We start from the raw sequence: 23,459 nt of genomic DNA, 5'->3' as shown, positions 1-23,459 counted from the left end.
AATTCCACTGGAGAAAGAACCTCAGGTTGACAGTTTTTTTTCTTCCAGCATTGTGTCTGGGGGCCTTGTTCTCCTTCTCCTCCTCCTTTTTTAAAGATATAGTTTTTTTTGGCGTGGTTTTAGGGTCATAGCAGGTTTGAGAGGAAGGTACAGAGATTTCCTGTGCACTGCCTCCCCTCCACCCAGATTATCAGTGTCCCCCACAAAAGTGGTACACTTGTTACAACTCATGAACCACATTGGCACATCATAACCATCCAGAGTCCATCACTTACATTACGGTTCACTCTTGGTGTTGTACATTCTATGAGTTTGGACAGATGTATAATGACAGGTATCCACTCTGATAATATTGTACAGAGTATTTTCGCTGACCTAAAAGTCCTCTGTGCTCCACCTATTTATCCCTTCCCCCAACCCCTGGCAACCACTGATCTTTTTACTGTCTCCATAGTTTTGCCCTTTCCAGAATGTCATATAGTTGGAATCATACAGTATGTAGACTTTTCAGATTGGCTTCTTTCACTTAGTGATATGCATGTCTTTTCAAGGCTTGATAGCTCATTTCCTTTTAGCCCTGAATAATGTTCCATTGTCTGGATGTATCACAGTTTATCCACTCACCTATTGAAGAACATCTTGGTTTCCTTCTTTTGATGAGAAGTCAGATCTCATACTTACTGTTATTCTCCTGTGTGTAATACTCCTCCTTTCTCAGACTGATTCCAAGATTTTCTCTTTATCCTTAGTTTTCAACTGTGTTACCTTGTGACCTCAGAGATCATATAGAAATGCTTCCAGACTGGAAAGATAAACAGGTGTCCCCAGGTGGGAAGTTTGGGGAGCAGGCACTTCATTAGAGGGAGCAACGTGAGGAAAAGCCTGGAGGAGAAACTGACCTGGTGCCTCTTGTCAGGTGCATGGCATAGGAGGAGAGTGCATTGAGTGCTACCGCTAGAGAGGAAGGCGGGGACCAGCACACAGAGGGTTTAGATACCATGCTCAGAAGTTTGGACCATATACTGGTGACAGTGGGGAGCCACTGAATGGGCTGCTAAGAGATGAGGAGTAAAATCAGATACGGTGTTTTTTTAAAAATTTTTTTTAAAAATTTTATTTAATTTATTTTTCTATACAGCAGGTTCTTATTATCCATTTTATACATATTAGTGTATTTATGTCAATCCCAATCTCCCAATTCATCCCACCACCACCACACCCCCGCCACTTTCCCCCCTTGGTGTCCATACGTTTGTTCTCTACATCTTTGTCTCTATTTCTGCCCTGCAAACAGGTTCATCTGTACCATTTTTCTAGGTTCCACATACATGCGTTAATATACGATATTTGTTTTTCTCTTTCTGACTTACTTCACTCTGTATGACAGTCTCTAGATCCATCCATGTCTCTACAAATGACCCCACTTCGTTCCTTTTTATGGCTGAGTAATATTCCATTGTATATATGTACCACATCTTCTTTATCCATTCATCTGTCGATGGGCATTTAGGTCGCTTCCATGACCTGGCTATTGTAAATAGTGCTGCAATGAACACTGAGGTGCATGTGTCTTTTTGAACTATGGTTTTCTCTGGGTATATGCCCAGTAGTGGGATTGCTGGGTCATATGGTAATTCTATTTTTAGTTTTTTAGGGAACCTCCATACTGTTCGCCATAGTGGCTGTATCAATTTACATTTCCACCAACACTGCAAGAGGGTTCCCTTTTCTCCACACCCTCTCCAGCATTTGTTGTTTGTAGATATTCTGATGATGCCCATTCTAACTGGTGTGTGGTGATACCTCATTGTAGTTTTGATTTACATTTCTCTAATATTTAATGATGTTGAGCATCTTTTCATGTGCTTCTTGGCCATCTGTATGTCTTCTTTGGAGAAATGTCTATTTAGGTCTTCTGCCCAGTTTTTTTTTTTTTTTTTAATTTCTGCTTTATAACAAAGTGAATCAGTTATACATATACATATGTTCCCATATCTCTTCCCTCTTGCATCTCCCTTCCTCCCCCCCTCCCTATCCCACCCCTCTAGGTGGTCACAAAGCACCAAGCTGATCTCCCTGTGCTATGCGGTTGCTTCCCACTAGCTATCTATTTTACGTTTGGTAGTGTATATATGTCCATGCCACTCTCTCACTTCGTCACAGCTTACCCTTCCCCCTCCCCATATCCTCAAGTCCATTCTCTAATAGGTCTGTGTCTTTATTCCCGTCTTACCACTAGGTTCTTCATGACCTTTTTTTTTTTCTCTTAGATTCCATATATATGTGTTAGCATACTGTATTTGTTTTTCTCTTTCTGACTTACTTCACTCTGTATGACAGACTTTAACTGCATCCACCTCACTACAGATAACTCAATTTCGTTTCTTTTTATGGCTGAGTAATATTCCATTGTATATATGTGCCACATCTTCTTTATCCATTCATCCGATGATGGACACTTAGGTGGTTCCATGTCCTGGATATTGTAAATACAGCTGAAGTGAACATTTTGGTACATGACTCTTTTTGAATTATGGTTTTCTCAGGGTATATGCCCAGTAGTGGGATTGCTATGTCGTATGGTAGTTCTATTTTTAGTTTTTTAAGGAACCTCCATACTGTTCTCCATAGTGGCTGTATCAATTTACATTCCCACCAACAGTGCAAGAGTGTTCCTTTTCTCCACACCCTCTCCAGCATTTATTGTTTCTAGATTTTTTGATGATGGCCATTCTGACCGGTGTGAGATGATATCTCATTGTAGTTTTGATTTGCATTTCTCTAATGATTAATGATGTTGAGCATTCTTTCATGTGTTTGTTGGCAATCTGTATATCTTCTTTGGAGAAATGTCTGTTTAGGTCTTCTGCCCATTTTTGGATTGGGTTGTTTGTTTTTTTGTTATTGAGCTGCATGAGCTGCTTGTAAATTTTGGAGATTAATCCTCTGTCAGTTGCTTCATTTGCAAATATTTTCTCCCATTCTGAGAGTTGTCTTTTGGCCTTGTTTATGGTTTCCTTTGCTGTGCAAAAGCTTTTAAGTTTCATTAGGTCCCATTTGTTTATTTTTGTTTTTATTTCCATTTCTCTAGGAGGTGGGTCAAAAAGGATCTTGCTGTGATTTATGTCACAGAGTGTTCTGCCTATGTTTTCCTCTAAGAGTTTGATAGTGTCTGGCCTTACACTTAGGTCTTTAATCCATTTTGAGTTTATTTTTGTGTATGGTGTCAGGGAGTGTTCTAATTTCATACTTTTACATGTACCTGTCCAGTTTTCCCAGCAACACTTATTGAAGAGACTGTCTTTTCTCCACTGTATATGCTTGCCTCCTTTATCAAAGATAAGGTGACCATATGTGTGTGGGTTTATCTCTAGGCTTTCTATCCTGTTCCATTGATCTGTATTTCTGTTTTTGTGCCAGCACCATACTGTCTTGATTACTGTAGCTTTGTAGTATAGTCTGAAGTCTGGGAGCCTGATTCCTCCAGCTCCATTTTTCGTTCTCAAGATTGCTTTGGCTGTTTGGGGTCTTTTGTGTTTCCATACAAATTGTGAAATTTTTTGTTCTAGTTCTGTGAAAAATGCCAGTGGTAGTTTGATAGGGATTGCATTGAATCTGTAGATTGCTTTGGGTAGTACAGTCATTTTCACAATGTTGATTCTTCCAATCCAAGAACATGGTATATCTCTCCATCTATTTGTATCATCTTTAATTTCTTTCATCAGTGTCTTATAATTTTCTGCATACAGGTCTTTTGTCTCCTTAGGTAGGTTTATTCCTAGATATTTTATTCTTTTTGTTGCAATGGTAAATGGGAGTGTTTTCTTAATTTCACTTTAAGATTTTTCATCATTAGTGTATAGGAATGCAAGAGATTTCTGTGCATTAATTTTGTATCCTGCTACTTTACCAAATTCATTGATGAGCTCTAGTAGTTTTCTGGTAGCATCTTTAGGATTCTCTATGTATAGTATCATGTCATCTGCAAACAGTGACAGCTTTACTTCTTTTCCAATTTGGATTCCTTTTATTTCTTTTTCTTCTCTGATTGCTGTGGCTATAACTTCCAAAACAATGTTGAATAATAGTGGTGAGAGTGGGCAACCTTGTCTTGTTCCTGATCTTAGTGGAAATGGTTTCAGTTTTTCACCATTGAGGACGATGTTGGCTGTGGGTTTGTCATATATGGCCTTTATTATGTTGAGGAAAGTTCCCTCTATGCCTACTTTCTGCAGGGCTTTTATCATAAATGGGTGTTGAATTTTGTCGAAAGCTTTCTCTGCATCTATTGAGATGATCATATTGTTTTTCTCCTTCAATTTGTTAATATGGTGTATCATGTTGATTTGCATATATTGAAGAATCCTTGCATTCCTGGAATAAACCCCACTTGATCATGGTGTATGATCCTTTTAATGTGCTGTTGGATTCTGTTTGCTAGTATTTTGTTGAGGATTTTTGCATCTATGTTCATCAGTGATATTGGACTGTAGTTTTCTTTCTTTGTGACATCTTTGTCTGGTTTTGGTATCAGGGTTATGGTGGCCTCGTAGAATGAGTTGGGGAGTGTTCCTCCCTCTGCAATATTTTGGAAGAGTTTGAGAAGGATAGGTGTCGGCTCTTCTCTAAATGTTTGATAGAATTCGCCTGTGAAGCCATCTGGTCCTGGGCTTTTGTTTGTTGGAAGATTTTTAATCACAGTTTCAATTTCAGTGCTTGTGATTGGTCTGTTCATATTTTCTATTTCTTCCTGGTTCAGTCTCGGCAGGTTGTGCATTTCTAAGAATTTGTCCATTTCTTCCAGGTTGTCCATTTTATTGGCATATAGTTGCTTGCAGTAATCTCTCATGATCCTTTGTATTTTTGCAGTGTCATTTGTTACTTCTCCTTTTTCATTTCTAATTCTATTGATTTGAGTCTTCTCCCTTTTTCTCTTCATGAGTCTGGCTAATGGTTTATCAATTTTGTTTATCTTCTCAAAGGACCAGCTTTTAATTTTATTGATCTTTGCTATCGTTTCCTTCATTTCTTTTTCATTTATTTCTGATCTGATCTTTATGATTTCTTTCTTTCTGCTAACTTTGTGGTTTCTTTGTTCTTCTTTCTCTAATTGCTTTAGGTGCAAGGTTAGGTTGTTTATTTGAGATGTTTCCTGTTTCTTAAGGTAGGACTGTATTGCTATAAACTTCCCTCTTAGAACTGCTTTTGCTGCATCTCATAGGTTTTGGGTCATCGTGTCTCCATTGCCATTTGTTTCTAGGTATTTTTTGATTTCCCCTTTGATTTCTTCAGTGATCACTTCGTTATTAAGTAGTGTATTGTTTAGCTTCCATGTGTTTGTATTTTTTACAGATCTTTTCCTGTAATTGATATCTAGTTTCATAGCATTGTGGTCGGAAAAGATACTTGATACGATTTCAATTTTCTTAAATTTACCAAGGCTTGATTTGTGACCCAAGATATGATCTATCCTGGAGAATGTTCCATGAGCACTTGAGAAAAATGTGTACTCTGTTGTTTTGGGATGGAATGTCCTATAAATATCAATTAAGTCCATCTTGTTTAATGTATCATTTAAAGCTTGTGTTTCCTTATTTATTTTCATTTTGGATGATCTGTCCATTGGTGAAAGTGGGGTGTTAAAGTCCCCTACTATGATTGTGTTCCTGTCGATTTCCCCTTTTATGGCTGTTAGTATTTGCTTTATGTATTGAGGTGCTCCTATGTTGGGTGCATAAATATTTACAATTGTTATATCTTCTTCTTGGATCGATCCCTTGATCATTATGTAGTGTCCTTCTTTGTCTCTTGTAATAGTCTTTATTTTAAAGTCTATTTGTCTGATATGAGAATTGCTGCTCCAGCTTTCTTTTGATTTCCATTTGCATGGAATATCTTTTTCCATCCCCTCACTTTCAGTCTGTATGTGTCCCTAGGTCTGAAGTGGGTCTCTTGTAGACAGCATATATACGGGTCTTGTTTTTGTATCCATTCAGCCAGCCTGTGTCTTTTGGTGGGAGCATTTAATCCATTTACATTTAAGGTATTTATTGATATGTATGTTCCTATTCCCATTTTCTTAAATGTTTTGGGTTTGTTATTGTAGGTGTTTTCCTTCTCTTGTGTTTCTTGCCTAGAGAAGTTCCTTTAGCATTTGTTGTAAAGCTGGTTTGGTGGTGCTGAACTCTCTCAGCTTTTGCTTGTCTGTAAAGGTTTTAATTTCTCCATCAAATCTGAATGAGATCCTTGCTGGGTAGAGTAACCTTGGTTGTAGGTTTTTCTCCTTCATCACTTTAAATATGTCCTGCCACTCCCTTCTGGCTTGCAGAGTTTCTGCTGAAAGATCAGCTGTTAACCTTATTGGGATTCCCTTGTGTGTTATTTGTTGTTTTTCCCTTGCTGCTTTTAATATGTTTTCTTTATATTTAATTTTTGATAGTTTGATTAATATGTGTCTTGGCGTGTTTCTCCTTGGATTTATCCTGTATGGGACTCTCTGTGCTTCCAGGGCTTGATTAATTATTTCCTTTCCCATATTAAGGAAGTTTTCAACTATCATCTCTTCAAATATTTTCTCAGTCCCTTTCTTTTTCTCTTCTTCTTCTGGGACCCCTATAATTCAAATGTTGGTGCCTTTAATCTTGTCCCAGAGATCTCTGAGACTGTCCTCAGTTCTTTTCATTCTTTTTTCTTTATTCTGCTCTGCAGTAGTTATTTCCACTATTTTATCTTCCAGGTCACTTATCCGTTCTTCTGCCTCAGTTATTCTGCTATTGATCCCTTCTAGAGTATTTTAAATTTCATTTATTGTGTTGTTCATCGTTGCTTGTTTCCTCTTTAGTTCTTCTAGGTCCTTGTTAAATGTTTCTTGCATTTTGTCTATTCTATTTCCAAGATTTTGGATCATCTTTACTATCATTATTCTGAATTCTTTTTCAGGTAGACTGCTTATTTCCTCTTCATTTGTTAGGTCTGGTGTGTTTTTACCTTGCTCCTTCATCTGCTGTGTGTTTTTCTGTCTTCTCATTTTGCTTATCTTACTGTGTTTGGGGTCTCCTTTTTGCAGGCTGCAGGTTTGTAGTTCCCGTTGTTTTTGATGTCTGTCCCCAGTGGCTAAGGTTGGTTCAGTGGGATGTGTAGGCTTCCTGGTGGAGGGGACTAGTGCCTTTGTTCTGGTGGATGAGGCTGGATCTTGTCTTTCTGGTGGGCAGGTCCACGTCTGGTGGTGTGTTTTGGGGTGTCTGTGGCCTTATTATGATTTTAGGCAGCCTCTCTGTTAATGGATGGGGCTGTGTTCCTGTCTTGCTAGTTGTTTGGCATAGGGTGTCCAGCACTGTAGCTTGCTGGTCGTTGAGTGAAGCTGGGTCTTGGTGTTGAGATGGAGATCTCTGGGAGATTTTCGCCGTTTGGTGTTACGTGGAGCTGGGAGGTCTCTTGTGGACCAGTGTCCTGAGGTTGGCTCTCCCACCTCAGAGGCACAGCCCTGATGCCTGGCTGGAGCACCAAGAGCCTTTCATCCACATGGCTCAGAATAAAAGGGAGAAAAAATAGAAAGAAAGAAAGAAAGAGGATAAAATAAAATAAAGTAAGATAAAATAAAGTAATGTTATTAAAATAAAAAATAATTATTAAGAAAAAAAATTTTTTTAAGTAAAACAAAAAAAAAAACTGAGGGACAGAACCCTAGGACAAATGGTGAAAGCAAAGCTATACAGACAAAATCTCTCACAGAAGTGTGCACATACACACTCACAAAAAGAGGAAAAGGGGAAAAAATAATATATCTTGCTCCCAAAGTCCACCTCCTCAATTTGGGATGATTCGTTGTCTATTCAGGTATTCAACAGATACAGGTACATCAAGTTGATTGTGGAGCTTTAATCCGCTGCTTCTGAGGCTGCTGGGAGAAATTTCCCTTTCTCTTCTTTGTGCACACAGCTCCCGGGGTTCAGCTTTGGATTTGGACCCGCCTCTGCATGTAGGTCACCTGAGGGCCTGTCCTTCGCTCAGACAGGACGGGGTTAAAGGAGCAGCTGCTTCGGGGGCTCTGGTTCACTCAGGCCGCGGGGAGGGAGGGGTACGGATGCGGGGCGAGCCTGCGGCGGCAGAGGCCGGCGTGACGTTGCACCAGCCTGAGGCGCGCCGTGCGTTCTCCCGGGGAAGTTGTCCCTGGATCACAGGACGCTGGCAGTGGCGGGCTGCACAGGCTCCCGGGAGGGGAGGTGTGGATAGTGACCTGTGCTGCACACAGGCTTCTTGGTGGCGGCAGCAGCAGCCTTAGCGTCTCATGCCCGTCTCTGGGGTCCGCGCTGATAGCCGCGGCTCCCACCCGTCTCTGGAGCTCCTTTAAGCAGCGCTCTGAATCCCCTCTCCTAGCGCACCAGGAAACAAAGAGGCAAGAAAAAGTCTCTTGTCTCTTCGGCCATTCCAGACCTTTTCCCAGACTCCCTCCCAGCTAGCTGTGGTGCACTAACCCCTTCAGGCTGTGTTCACGCAGCCAACCCCAGTCCTCTCCCTGCGATCCCACCTCCGAAGCCCGAGCCTCAGCTCCCAGTCCCCGCCTGCCCCGGCGGGTGAGCAGACAAGCCTCTCCGGCTGGTGAGTGCTGGTCGGCCCCGATCCTCTGTGCGGGAATCTCTCTGCTTTGCCCTCCGCACCCCTGTGGCTGTGCTCTCCTCCATGGCTCCGAAGCTTTCCCCCTCCACCACCTGCAGTCTCTGCCGGTGAAGGGGCTTCCTAGTGTATGGAAACCTTTCCTCCTTCTCAGCTCCCTCCCACTGGTGCAGGTCTGTCTGTATCCTTTTGTCTCTGTTTTTTCTTTTTTCTTTTGCCCTACCCAGGTATGTGGGGAGTTTCTTGCCTTTTGGGAGGTCTGAGGTCCTCTGCCAGCGTTCAGTGGATGTTCTATAGGAGCAGTTCGACGTGTAGATGTATTTCTGATGTATCTGTGGGGAGGAAGGTGATCTCCGCGTCTTACTCTTCCACCATCTTCTCCTCTCTCTCTTCTGCCCAGTTTTGGATTGGGTTGTTTGTTTTTTTAATATTGAGCTGCATGAGCTGTTTATATATTTTGGAGATTAATCCTTTGTCCATTGATTGGTTTGCAAATATTTTCTTCCATTCTGAGGGTTGTCTTTTCGTCTTGTTTGTAGTTTCCTTTGCTTTGCAGAAGCTTTGAAGTTTCATTAGGTCCCATTTATTTTTGTTTTTATTTCCATTACTCTAGGTGGTGGATCAAAAAAGATCTTGCTGTGATTTACGTCAAAGAGTGTTCTTCCTATGTTTTCCTCTATGAGTTTTATAGTGTCTGGTCTTACATTTAGGTCTGTAATCCATTTTGAGTTTATTTTTGTGTATGGTGTTAGGGAGTGTTCTAATTTCATTCTTTTACATGCAGCTGTCCAGTTTTCCCAGCACCGCTTATTGAAGACACTGTCTTTTATCCATTGTATATCCTTGCCTCCTTTGTCATAGATTAGTTGACCATAGGTGCGTGGGTTTTTCTCTGGGCTTTCTATCCTGTTCCATTGATCTATATTTCTGTTTTTGTGCCAGTACCATATTGTCTTGATTACTGTAGCTTTGTAGTATAGTCTGAAGTCAGGGAGTCTGATTCTTCCAGCTCTGTTTTTTTCCCTCAAGACTGCTTTGGCTATTTTCAGTCTTTTTTGTGTCCGTACAAATTTTATTTGTGAATTCTATCAAACACTTAAAGAAGAGCTAACACCCACCCTTCTCAAACTCTTCCAAAAAATTGCAGGGGAAGGAACACTCCTAAACTCATTCTATGAGGCCACCATCACCCTGATACCAGAACCAGACAAAGATACTACAAAAAAAGAAAATTAGAGACCAATATCATTGATGAATATAGATGCAAAAATCCTCAACCAAATACTAGCAAACAGAATCCAACAACACATTAGAAGCATCATACACCATGATCAAGTGGGATTTATCCCAGGGATGCAAGGATTCTTCAATATACAGAAATCAATCAATGTGATACACCATATTAACAAATTGAAGAATAAAAACCATATGATCATCTCAATAGATGCAGAAAAAGCTTTTGACATAATTCAAGACCCATTTATGATAAAAACTCTCCAGAAACTGGGCATAGAGGGAACCTACCTCAACGTAATAAAGGCCATATACGACAAGCCCACAGCAAACATCATTCTCAATGGTGAAAAACTGAAAACATTTCCTCTAAGATCAGGAAGAAGACAAGGATGTCCACTCTTGCCACTATTATTCAACATAGTTTTGGAAGTCCTAGCCACGGCAATCAGAGAAGAAAAAGAAAAGGAATACAAATTGGAAAAGAAGAAGTAAAACTGTCACTGTTTGCAGATGACATGATACTATACATAGAGAATCCTAAAGATGCCACCAGAAAACTACTAGAGCTAATCAATGAATTTGGTAAAGTTGCAGGATACAAAATTAATGCACAGAAATCTCTTGCATTCCTATACACTAATGATGAAAGAGAAATTAAGGAAACACTCCCATTTACCATTGCAACAAAAAGAATAAAATACCTAGGAATAAACGTACCTAGGGAGACAAAAGACCTGTATGCAGAAAACTATAAGACACTGATGAAAGAAATTAAAGATGATACCAACAGATGGAGAGATATACCATGTTCTTGGATTGGAAGAATCAATATTGTGAAAATGACTATACTACCCAAAGCAATCTACAGATTCAGTGCAATCCCTATCAAATTACCAATGGCATTTTTTACAGAACTAGATACAGTGTTTTTTGTTTGGTTTTGTTTTTTTTGTGGAGATGCTGGGGACCGACAGATATGTTTTTTAAGAGCTCCTTAAAGCTTTGACGTGGTAGATTTGTTGAAGTCATTCTTGAGGGAGGGAGACCGGTTAGGAACTTACTGCAGTAGTACTTGGTAGCAGTAAAAATGAGGGAAGGGTGACTAGTTTTAGGGCTATAAGGATGATAAGCAGGATTAGTTGTTAAATGACTATGGGAGGTGGGGGAGAAGAAGATGACCTGGATGACTCCTAGCTTCCTATCTCCAAGGTATGGAGAAGCTGTCTCGGGTGGGTGGGGCAATGTTGAGTTTGGGCAGTGAGTTTTTCCTGTAGGATGTTCTAGTGGAGACGTCCAGTAGGCAGCCAGCTATATGGGTCTGCACTCAGCGGAGCAGTTCTGGATGGAAATTTAGATTTGAAGCTGCATAGAGTCGAAAATGAAGGCAAGGGGGTGGATGAGATGGTCAAGAGACAGTGTGCAGGGTGAGAACAGCAATACATTAAGGTCATGAAACACCAGTGAGCTTAAATCTAAGTCAAATGCAGGGTAATGGGAGCCTGCAAAGGAGATTGAGACAGTATGTCCAGAGGTAGGGGTAGAACTGGGCAGGGAGGTGGGGCTGGTGTCATGAAAGCCAAGAATTGAGAGTCCAACACTTAGAGAGGGGGGGACAGAATGTTCATGAACATGAGCCCAGCTGAGAGGCCACCGAACCCGGCAAGGGGTCCCTGGTAACCACGTCTGAACCTGGGCAAGAATGAGAAGCAGGCACTCACTATTTGTAGCCTTGATATTCTGCTCCTCTACATTTGGAATTTCCATTGCTCCTCCAGAAGCCCAGCACTGTATCCTCAAAGTCTATTCTCACATGGTATATTCAACTCAAATAGTAGCTGAAAGTGTTACTCCAGGGAATACATGTCTCATCAGTGGTAAGAAAAAAGGCTGAAGATTTAATGGTGGAATTTCAAACAGATACCTTTAAATGTAGGGTTGTTTTTTTGGGGTTTTTTTTCTGATTCTGACTTTCTTTTTCATTGTCCAAACTTTTTCTTTTTTTTTATTAGCTATCTATTTTATACATATTAGTGTATATATGTCAATCCCAATCCCTCAATTCATCCCCCCCCCCCACCGCTTTCCCCACTTGGTGTCCCTTAAATGTAGGGTTTTTGAGTTGGAAAGAGGTTTAGGATGTCTGAATCAGTCCAACTGCCTTCAGTTCCATCAGATAAAAATTGAGAGTTAATTACAGAAATTACTTGCCAGGTACTGTGCTAAGTGCCAGTTGTACACCAGCAAGTGAACCTCAAGTCCCTGTGGTTGGGTAGCTTTAGGGTGAGTGGAGAAGACAGGCACTTATACACTAACTTCAGTACACCGACAGGTAAAAGGGAGCATGGAGAGGTTATAGAAAGTCTTCTGGAGAAGGTGGTAACTCAGTGAAGGAGTGGGGGCAGGTGAAGAAGGTTATAGGTAGAAGGAACAGCCTCAGATATGCAGGGAACCGCAGGCACTTTCACCTGCTAGAAGCTAAGGAATCTAAGGAACGCAAGAGAGAGGAGGGCCCTGAATGCTGTGCTCAGGAGCTTGGGCTTCCCTGCAGGTCGCTGACCTTCGGGTGTGAGGGATGAAGGAGATGGAACAGGTGAGGGTGGTCTCAGTTTCCTGGCTTGGGGAACTCAGGGGATGATGCCACCATTCACTAAAATGGGGACTAGCTGAGAGCAGTTTCTTGTGGGGAGGGAGAAAGTGAGGTGCTCGTGGGACATCGAAGTGGGATATACCCCGTAGAGATGAATGAGTTAGTTGTGAGGTCAGGGGGAGAGTCTGGGCTGGAGAGGAAAAACAGACGCAGAGATTCAGTGATCTGTTCAATATCAAAGCTGGTTGGTGGCAAGACCTGGCCTAGGGAAGGGAGGAAGGTAAGGATTGAGAGCTCAGGCTCTGGAAGCTGCCTGCCTGCTGTAAGTCCCTCTTCTTCCACTTACTTGATATGTGACCTGGAGTAGGTTAAGCAATCAGAGCCCCATAGTCCTCCCTTGTGAAACGGGGTGTATTGTTTCCTATTGCTACTGAATAAATTGCTACAATCTTCAAACAGCACAGATTTATTATCTTCCAGTTCTGGCATCTGTAGTCTGGAAACAGAGCTAAAATCAAGGCAGGGCTGTGTTCCTTCCGGGGAGTCTAGGGGAGAATCTGTCCTTTGCCTTTTCCAGCTTTTCTAAGCTGCCTGCATTCCTTGGCTTGTGACGCCCCCCCCACCCCATCCCCCACCCCGGCCCCCTTCAGCAGCAGCATCGTGTTACCTCTGCTTCTAGCATCACGTCTTCTCTGACACACCTGCCTCTCTTCTTCCCTTGTAAGGAAGAGTAGATTGGAGGGGAGAATTGGGAGTTTGTTTTTGGTCATGTGAAGTTTGCTATGCCTGTCAAATATCTAAGTGGAGATCTGTTAAGTAGGCAGTTTGAGTTCAGAAGAGAGGCCTGGTTGGAGATACGAGATACAGTGAGGGAAGTTACTTCAGAGGTCTTTACCCACAGGGGGTTCCAGTGTTTAGAGATGAAGATGATGAGAAGAAACTAGCAGAGGAGACTGAGAAGGAGCCATCAGTGAGAAAGGAGAAGAGTCACGTGTCGGAAGCCGAGTGCAGAAAAGTTTAAGGAGCGAGTGCTCATGTCAAATACTGATAGATACTATTATTATTACAATTCACCACACTATATTCTCATAATCTGGGGGAAATCTGTTTCTAGAAAACCTCTGATATTAGTTTGTGGAACCATTTCTAACATCACCTTTGTTGTCAAATGAAGTTCTACCGCAGGACCCAGGGCACTACTGGGCTGTTAGACACGGCACCCGAAGGAAGGCCTGGTGAGGTAGCAGAAGTGCATCATCGTCAACAGTTTTGTCACTGGCCCTGTCAGTGCGCTCACCAGAAGCCCAGCTGCCCTCCTGGAGTGAGCCTGGTGAGGGATGGCTGTGGATGCTGTAAAATCTGTGCCAGGCAGCCAGGGGACACCTGCAACGAGGCTGACCTCTGCGACCCCCACAAAGGGCTGTACTGTGACTACTCAGCAGACGGGCCTAGGTACGAGACCGGAGTGTGTGCATGTAAGTGTTTCCTTCCGCACTGGCTGGCGAATGTGGAGTCTAGACAGGATTTTTGTCTGCAACTGTTACTTTGGAATAATCAGCTTAATGTGACTAACTATGAGGTGGGTTTAGTTTCCACGCACCAGTGAGACTAGCCTTCTCGTACTGGACACCATGTGAAACGAGCAGATGTTACACACACATTCAGAAACCTGTTACTTTTATTGCATTGAAATGATCTTGCAGTTCTTCTCAGGTAATTGCTTTTAATGATAAAAATAGGAGAAATTATGTAAACAGTCTGACTCATTAAAGTGCCACAAATGACAGCTTTCGTTAATACTGTCAGAAGCAATCTGAATTCAACCTTTTCTGTGACTAAAAAATAATCTTTTTTAAAATGTAAGGATGTATATCTAGTATTCAGACATACAGCTTTAATCTCAGCCTTCCCAACTAACCATCAAGTTACTGTACTTTTAAAATTTATTTGTTTTTTTTTTAATTTTTGGCTGTGTTGGGTCTTCGTTGCTGCACACGGGCTTTCTCTAGTTGCAGCGAGCGGGGGCTTCTCTTGTTGCGGAGCATGGCCTAGAGCTCGCAGGCTCTAGAGCACAGGCTCAGTAGCTGTGGCGCCCGGGCTTAGTTGCTCCACAGCATGTGGGATCTTCCCGGACCAGGGCTCGAACCCATGTCGCCTGCATTGGCAGACGGATTCTTAACCACTGCGCCACCAGGGAAGCCCAAGTTACTGTACTTTTTACTGAGGCACATTTGTAAAAAAAGAAGGTAGGGGCACCCCAAATCACAACAGGATCCTCAGCTTTGTGGGCCTTAGCTCTGCAGACTGCTTGAGACCATCTAAACCTATGCCTTGACAATAATTCAGGATACCGATTTATTGAGGATTAAAAAATAAAATTTCTAAGGGAAGAGAAATACTCATGTCAGCTGGGTGGTTAAGTTACTCTGTAGAAAAGTCTAAGTGGGAAGGAAAACTACTAGCAGAAGTTTGGTTGTAAGTATGGAATGAGAGCACATCTCTGGAGTTGGACTGAATGTGTGGAACAGTTCAAGCTGATAGCCTGATGCCCCTGTCAGCACTTGACTATTGTATATTGGTTAAGAATGTAGGCTCTAGGTTCAAATTCTGAGTTCTGTCTGCTGAGTGACCTTGATCAAGTTGCTTAACCTCTCTGTGCCTCAGTTATATCATATGTACTTCCTATTTTATAGAGTTATTAGGAGGATCAAATGAAATGAAGACACAAAACCCAAAACACCTAACACAATATCTGGTATGTAGTAAATTCTCAAAAATGTTAGCTATTACTTATGGAAATTCAACAGGAAAAACATGATCTATCAGACTCTGGCATTCAGGAGACCCCTTTCTCCCAAACAGTGCCAGGCAAGGTATTTCATTAACCTAATAAACACTTAGTGAGCATCCGCTACTGAGCTAGACACTGTGACCAGCAGGTGGGGCACAACAGGGAAAAGAGAGATACAGGTCCTGCCCTCACGGAGTCCAAGTTTATTGTGTCAGACAGATCTTTCCACAAGTAACTTTATGTACAATGTGATGAGTATTGTAACAGAGCACAGCCATGAGGATGGGGGTGGGGATGATCTATAACTGGGGTCACAAACTATGGCTCAGGGACCAAATCCACCCCACAGTCTGTTTCTGTAAATAATGTTTTATCAGAGAACAGCCACACCAGTTCAGTTACATACAGTCTGTGGCTGCTTTACAATAGCAGGGTCTAGTAGTTGCAACAGAGACCGAATATAAAGGCTTAAGATATAACTTTACAGAGAATGTGCTGATTCATCATATAGAACAATGGTTTTTAAACTTTTTTTTGGTCTGAGGATCCCTTTAGTCTTAGAAATTAATGAGGACCCAAAGAGCTTTTGTTTATGTGAGTTATCTCTTGGTATTTAATGGATTAGAAGTTTAAAAATATTTACTAATACATTAAAAAAAAACAAACCCATTGCAAATTAGTAAGAATAATATATTATTTGTGGAAAAATTTTACTTTAAAAACAAAGAAATTTAGAGAAGAGTGGAAGTGGAATTGTTTTACATTTTTGCAAATCTCTCTAATGTCTAGCTTAACAGAAGATAGATTCTTACATCTGCTTCTGCATTCAATATATTGCTATATGTTGTTTTAGTTTGGAATATATGAAGGGATTCCAGTCTTACACAGATACGCTGTTGGAAAAGGAAGGAATATTTTAACAGACTTTTCAGATAATTGTGAATATTCTTTTTTCATATTATATTAAAACTTGAGAAGTGGAGTTTCTTAAAAATTAGCTGCATCACTGCTAATCATGTGGAATAGGAAACCAAATCAATGAACTTTTCAAACTCTGTGACATTAAAATACATTCCTCTATTCAACGACCCACTTGGAATGGGGCTTTTCCTCATGTATAATTTTGTAGTACCATGCATTGGTTATTTGGAAAATACCAGTTTGGAACAATGGGTTATATAGATATTTTAAAAAATCACATTAGTTAGTACCAAAATTATCAGAAAAGTCTACATATTGGGTGGCTATAAAGATCTCAGTGGTGGACACAAGTTTTACAAAATTCTAATTTTTGCTCAAAAGCTTAAATTCTGTCACTGGCAACAAGTACTGTCAGTTGTTTTCCTTGAAGTGACAGGCTCGTTTCGTTGATTTTCAAGAAAATGTCTGCCAAATACCCAGGTCTGAATAACCATGAGGTATCTGTCAATCATTTCTTCAGGGGAAATTACCACTAAAAAAGTGGTTAGTTCGGCCTACAACTCAAACAATAACATAGGTGCTTTTCCTCGAGATAACTATTGTACTTTGGTACAATATCTAGAGAAAGGCTCTACGTAACTTCCTCTTTTGTCACACAGAATATTAAGACATGTATATTTGATCACTCAGATTTAATAAAATTAGTAATTTTTACTGTGTCATTAAGGACATTCTTAGGTAGAACTAACAATTTTAAAAAACAGTACATTTATGTACAAGTGTATGGCAAGGAAAAATAGTGACTAACCTGTACAATTTGATTCACGCTAAAGTGCCAGCAGCAGTTTTAGCCACTGCTGCTTTTGCACCATCAGTACAAATGTCAACACAGTGAAGTCAGTCACATCTTAGTATTCTGAAAAGGTTTTGACCTTCCAGTTCTGTGAAAGGTCATCAGTTACTGTGCAGTATTGTAAACAAATTATGATTTCTTCACCCATTCACTTATCCGAACTTCCTAGGACTATATCCCAGCCTGTTGCTGCGCGTCTGGGGATGTCTGTCTCACCAGCCATCAGCCCAGCTCTGAGGTTTACAGTCGTTATCCCAGCGCTATACTCATAGTGATTTTTTTTTTTTAATAAATTTATTTATTTATTTATTTATTTTTGGCTGTGTTGGGTCTTCGTTTCTGTGCGAGGGCTTTCTCTAGTTGCGGCGAGCAGGGGCCACTCTTCATCGCGGTGCGTGGCCTCTCTTGTTGCAGAGCACAGGCTCCAGACGCGCAGGCTCAGTAGTTGTGGCTCACGGGCCCAGTTGCTCCGCAGCATGTGGGATCCTCCCAGACCAGGGCTCGAACCCGTGTCCCCTGCATTGGCAGGCAGACTCTCAACCACTGCACCACCAGGGAAGCCCCAGGGTCTTAATTTTGAAGGTGACTACTCAGGGCTGATAACCTACGATATAATGAAAATGTCTCATTTTCACTTTTTACAGATGTTCTGTGAAGGAGGTTTCAGATGTGGCCTAAAAAATTGAGAAATATATTTCATAAAGGAGACAGCAATTTCCTCTATGGTTTACAACTGGAAGTCTAGACTATCAATTATGGGTTCTTTGGTGATTTTGCTCTTTTCTCTTTTCAGACCTTGTAGCTGTGGGATGTGAGTTCAACAGGGTACATTATCATAATGGCCAAGTGTTTCAGCCCAATCCCCTGTTTAGCTGCCTCTGTGTGAGTGGGGCCATTGGATGCACACCTCTGTTCATACCAAAGCCGGCTGACAGGCACTGCTCTAGGGCTAAAGGTGGAAAGAAGACTGATCAGTCAAAATGTGGCCTGGGGTCATCACAACAGCAGCTGTCAACAAGCTACAAAACAATGCCAGGTACTCATAAGTAGAACTATCTCTCATGTATGACTTTGCCTGGTTTTCTTTCATGTTCCTTTTATGTACCATAGGAACTAAGTAGGTACTTACTGATTGGTGATCAGTGTGAGATTTAGTTTGAGTGTGCCATCATACTCAGTCTCTACCTCAGGCAGGTATGCTCTGAGTATCTGAAAAGGGAACTTTATAATGTTTTAGATTTTTCCCTTTTTTTTTTGGCTGCGCAGCTCATGGGATTTCAGTTCCCTGACCAGGGATTGAACCCACGCGACAGCAGAGAGAGGGCTGAATCCTAACCACTGGATCACCAGGGAACTCCCCAAATATTCCAGTTTTTGAAAGCTCTACTAGGTCAGGAAAACTCTTCTAAACTCTTACTACCTCTACTTATTTCCATTTAACCTCTTCTCAGGAAAACTGACCAAATATTATCCACATGTACCCTGGCCTGGAAAAACTTTTATCTGTATTGTTCTATTATGGGCAAGAAGTATGAACCATCCCGTTCCAAAAATTTCCAAAGGCAACTTTTCCATATGGTAAAAGCAGAAATGGAAGGCTATGATCAAAAATATTTGAGGGTACATTGATTTGTAAACATTTCTAAAAACAGAATATAAAATTACCCTTTCATTCACTGAAAATGAAGCTTAACAATTACCAACTTCTCTAAATAAATGTGCACACAGGCATTTTTAAGTAGGTTACCCAGGTATGTGTGTAGTCAGAAACTTGCAATGAGAATCTTTATTACTCATCTGGAGCATCTGGCCATTTACAGTTGGCATCAGTATATTCATAAACCTTGTAGTTTGGTCTGCTGTAAGCTAGCATCTTATTTAGGTGCCAGGGTTTTTTGGGGACAGGAGTTTCAAAAATGCCAGCAGATGAAGCACAGGTGAGGAAGGACTCAAAAAGGGCAATATTGATGCCTGTTTATTATTCACATCTGTGCTTTCATCCAGAAATTAAGAATGCCTTTTTCTTGAAATTTGGAGCGTAGTAAATGAAAGGTGCCATGGAAATATGGAATACTTAATGTATGCTAAAGACTCCTAAATTCACTTACGTGGATAGTTAATAAAAGCAACTATAATCAGAGAAATGAGTCTTAGACCTTTAAAAACTAATTCTTAAAGGAACATCCTCTGGGATTCCAATTATGCCAATTAATTCAAAAAACTTTAACAGGTTACGGCAAATCGGCATTCACCATCCCTGGTTTTCAGCTAACCGCGTGATACTGCTAATGCTCTAAAACTTTTGAAAATACAAGCCAAATTGTTTTTTTTAACAAATGTACAAGAACAGTTGATTTTCTGCATTGGATCTTAGTGACTCAGTGTTAAGTTCTTAGAACCCATGCGTGAACCTCCCTGGTGAGACCACCGTAGAACAGCAGTTGTCCCCTAGGCTAGACCTTTGGGTCACGGTCAAGTTGGTCTCATTTGTGAAGTCAGAGCAGTTTCAGTGGATTCACTTGGAACCTGGTTGGAGGAGGTGTCAGATGGTCATTCTTAGTGGTCAGTACTTTGCTACAAAAAATGAGAAAATCTCCCAAGAGCTCTCTGGTAATTAAAATATAGGCCTAGGTATGTTTCAAAGGAAGTATATGTTCAGTTTAATGTCTCTCCTCTGCTTAACTTTGAAACTGTACTTATGTGCCCAAACAGGAGTTTGCTTTCAAAGTTGAGCACGATGACACACGCATACTTTAAGATATATTTGTGATAGAAATTTATATACTTAATTAATTCCAGACAGTCTACGGTTGGAATCTAGCTTTTGCTTGGTCAGCAGGAAGCATGCAATGGCATAATGCCCCTATGCTTTTCTCACTGCTCACCAAACACTGAACTTGTACTTTGAAAATTTCTTCTAGTTTTCCTGCCCTTTAATGAATGTTAAGCAAATTCCTGAACTGCAGCTCTTGGCTTAACTCTAAGGGGGGTTCTTGGTAATATGATAATCTAACCTACCTTTATTTATTTCAGATGCATGCCAAGCTTTTAACCTGCTTCCTGCACTGAGGTCTTTAAACTGTTGTCTACCTTCCAGGTATCTCCATTTTTCTGCTTCCTCTCCCTCAGTTCTATGTGCAATGGCGAGATCCTACTGTAATAACACTGACAACAGTATCAAAGTATCATTTTATTCAAAGACAGTACATACTTCAAAGTGACTCTTCCCTATCAAGAAGGCATTTTTTTTGGGGGGGGGGGGTTCCTTTTTAAATTGACATTTTAAAGTAATGTAGCCTGAATTTTGCTGTGTTAATTGCAGACTCAAGTCTCCACCTTACTCCCAAAGCACCCACTTTAGGATGCATATTAACCTGAAGGAAATGCTTTGAGACAATGAACCAATTAGTAGTTTGCTTAAAATGAACCAAGTGCCTGATTCATTCATGAGCAGAACAGGAGGCAAGCTCCCCATGGATTTACAAGAAGATGGAAGAATTATTATGCACTCTTTATATTTTCATTATTCACCCCCTTCCCCTGCCTTGTTTCTCCTAAGCTGCAGGCAGTGGAGGGGGGCTGTCTATCCAACCCACTCACCCATAGATCCGTCCATGCATTCCGAAGTGATATGAAATGTCTAGACAACAGAGGGAATACCATAGGCCTGATACCATAGGGAATGCAACAGTTAAGCTGAATGAATAAAACAGATTGCACGTTTTTCATGACTTAGTATATGAGTATTTAGATTAGTTCAGTGTAACGTAGAGAATTTTCTAAAAGTCTAGATTTTAAAAAGTGGAGAAGAAAATAACTGGTCTTATTGATAGCTGAATTCTCAAATCTAACTTTTGTATTTTAGATTTTAACATCATGAAATTTAACGGTAAGATCACCTTGTTCTGATTAATATCTTGAATTCCCTAATCTTACTAATGTCTGTTTCAACATCTGTTGAAAATAACATCAAGCATGAGGCAAGAACCAGGGAAAAGGCAGATATCCATCAAAGCATAAGCTTGTTTAGTACTCAGAGGATGGGCTAAGCAGAAAGAAGCAAATGGGTACTTTACTCAGTTTTTCAAAGATAAAGTATTTTTATTCCTCCTAAGATACTGCACTGTAATACTTGATTGAAAGATAATTTGGGGAGTGGGAAAAAGAGAGAATGATTAATTAGACCATAAGCTTATTTTATTCTGAGTTAGTTACTTTATATAAAGTTCAGATCTATTAACTATTAGCTTATAAATGATTAAAAATTATCTACCTACAGGAATACATATATATTTATACACATGCACTCCCTCCTTTATTTTAGCTTATAGGAATCTCCCACTTATTTGGAAAAGAAAATGTCTTGTGCAAGCAACAAAGTGGACCCCTTGTTCCAGAACATGTGGGATGGGCATATCTAATAGGGTAACCAATGAAAACAGCAACTGTGAAATGAGAAATGAGAGAAGACTGTGCTACATTCAGCCTTGCGACAGTAATATATCAAAGACAGTAAAGGTAAAGTTTAAGTAGATTTAACTTAACTTCATCATAATTCAATATTGAGACTCATGAAAAGTATGTGTGTGTCTATATGTGTTTTGGAAGTGTTTATTAATAAAACCACTTCATTGTAACTCTTAAAGTCAAACTATCTTGGAGGGCAGCAGATATTAATTAACTGCACTTTGTGGGAAAAATTTCACCAAGCAGAGAGGTAACGTTAGGGTATCTAGAATCAACAGGTTAACAGCTTACTAGTGTGGGTCTTGATCAGCCTGATTTGTTGGGGCACCCCACCATGTATATTGTTTTTTCAGAGTAGATCCTTTTCAGAGTCTATCTTCTTTTTCCTATATCAATTTTATGTAGTGGATTCAGAGCAACTGATAAAAGATTTTGGTTGCTACATCATAATTATAAAAACAAACAATAGGAACATCAGAGAAGTTCTGATCTTATGTATCACCAACTTGGAGAGGGAACCACACTATTTCCAAAATGCTTTCCTTAGCTACTACTTGCCAAAGGACTACGATATAATAATACATACTCTAAGGTTGCTTGGTGTAACTAGAGCTGGTCCTGCTTCTGTGACTGTCTCAAGAGTAATTTTTAGAAATGCTACAAAACCAATCTTATCCCTAAGTTATTCCCTATCATATTAGAAAGTTGACAATTTCAAAGGGATTAAGATGTTTATTCATCTATCCATCTACTTAAAAAACTGTCTGAGCCATGTTAGAAAATTTAAGTCTTGGCCCTTGATATTAAACAAAACAGAGAAATTTTCATTTATTGTGGAACTAAGTCAAGGGTAGATAGCAGAAAAACATTGGGGAGTGGGTCCTATAATATGACGGAGGAAGCACAGGGAGGACTTTCAAGGTCCTCTGGTGAGAGGGGATTTTAAAGGTAGAAAAGAAAGGGCTGGATGTCACTAAATGGCAACTATTAATGCCCTGAAAATAATTATATCTGTGTATTTATGTAACAGTCCATAAAGTATCACTTTTCTGAACTATTGTAATCAAGTTTAAAGAGTGACTTAACGTTATATATCTTTTCAGATCCCCAAAGGAAAAACATGCCAACCTACTTTCCAACCTGTCAAAGCTGAAAAATTTGTCTTTTCCGGATGCTCAAGCACTCAGAGTTATAAACCCACTTTCTGTGGGATATGCTTGGATAAAAGATGCTGTGTCCCTAACAAGTCTAAAATGATTACCATTCAATTTGACTGCCCAAATGAAGGGTCATTTAAATGGAAGATGCTGTGGATTACATCTTGTGTATGTCAGAGAAACTGCAGAGATCCAGGAGATATATTTTCTGAGCTCAAGATCCTATAAAACCAAGCACATGGGGAAAAAGTTAAGGTTAATCATGTCATTACATCAAAATTTAAAATGGTTTTAAAAGGGTGGCAAATCTGCCTTATTGGTTTAAAACAGTAAGAATGCCTAGCTATTCTCAGATAACTGTACTTAAGGCATCAGCAGCTTTAAAAAAGGTTCTCCTAAAAATTTATGTAAAATATGAAAACCTTAAAATTGAGCTCTTAAAATGTATAATTATGTAATACAAAGATATTTGTTCCATCTACATATTCCATAATGAAAAATTATACAATTTACAAGAGAACATTTTATTCTATAAAATAATCTGCAATGATCTGTTGAAGCTATATAAAAAGCATATTAAAGTTTTAAAACTTTGTACTTTGACAATACAGCCTAGGCTCCAATCACATAATCATTATAGGGTGAGCAAGATTTTCTAGATTAAATCTTAACTAGGAATAAGACTAAGCTGTAAATATATTTATTATTTCCATTGCCCTATCCTGTAATCTAAATTTTTATACCAAATACTGTAAAAAACTTAATTTCCAAGATAAAGACCAAGAGCAGTATCCTTAATCTGAAAAGGAAAGAAATTTAAAAAATAACATTAAA

The 23,459-nt window shown here is 40.1% G+C and overlaps 1 protein-coding gene across 1 annotated transcript; it reads left to right on the top strand.

The window, feature by feature from the left end:
• The first annotated feature begins 8,795 nt into the window (after positions 1-8,795).
• On the top strand, positions 8,796-23,344 carry CCN6 (cellular communication network factor 6). The gene is made up of 4 exons (XM_082475410.1): positions 8,796-13,911; positions 17,795-18,037; positions 21,326-21,519; positions 22,572-23,344. The coding sequence occupies exons 1-4, from the start codon at positions 13,605-13,607 to the stop codon at positions 22,851-22,853; spliced, it is 1,026 nt and encodes a 341-aa protein (XP_082331536.1). The 5' UTR covers positions 8,796-13,604; the 3' UTR covers positions 22,854-23,344.
• Positions 23,345-23,459: the final 115 nt, after the last annotated feature.

Source organism: Balaenoptera physalus (assembly GCF_965194825.1).
Source record: "Balaenoptera physalus genome assembly, chromosome: 9".
Lineage (NCBI taxonomy): Eukaryota > Metazoa > Chordata > Mammalia > Artiodactyla > Balaenopteridae > Balaenoptera > Balaenoptera physalus.
The sequence above is the reverse complement of the archived record's forward strand: the minus strand, read 5'-3'. Positions and strand labels throughout refer to the sequence as shown.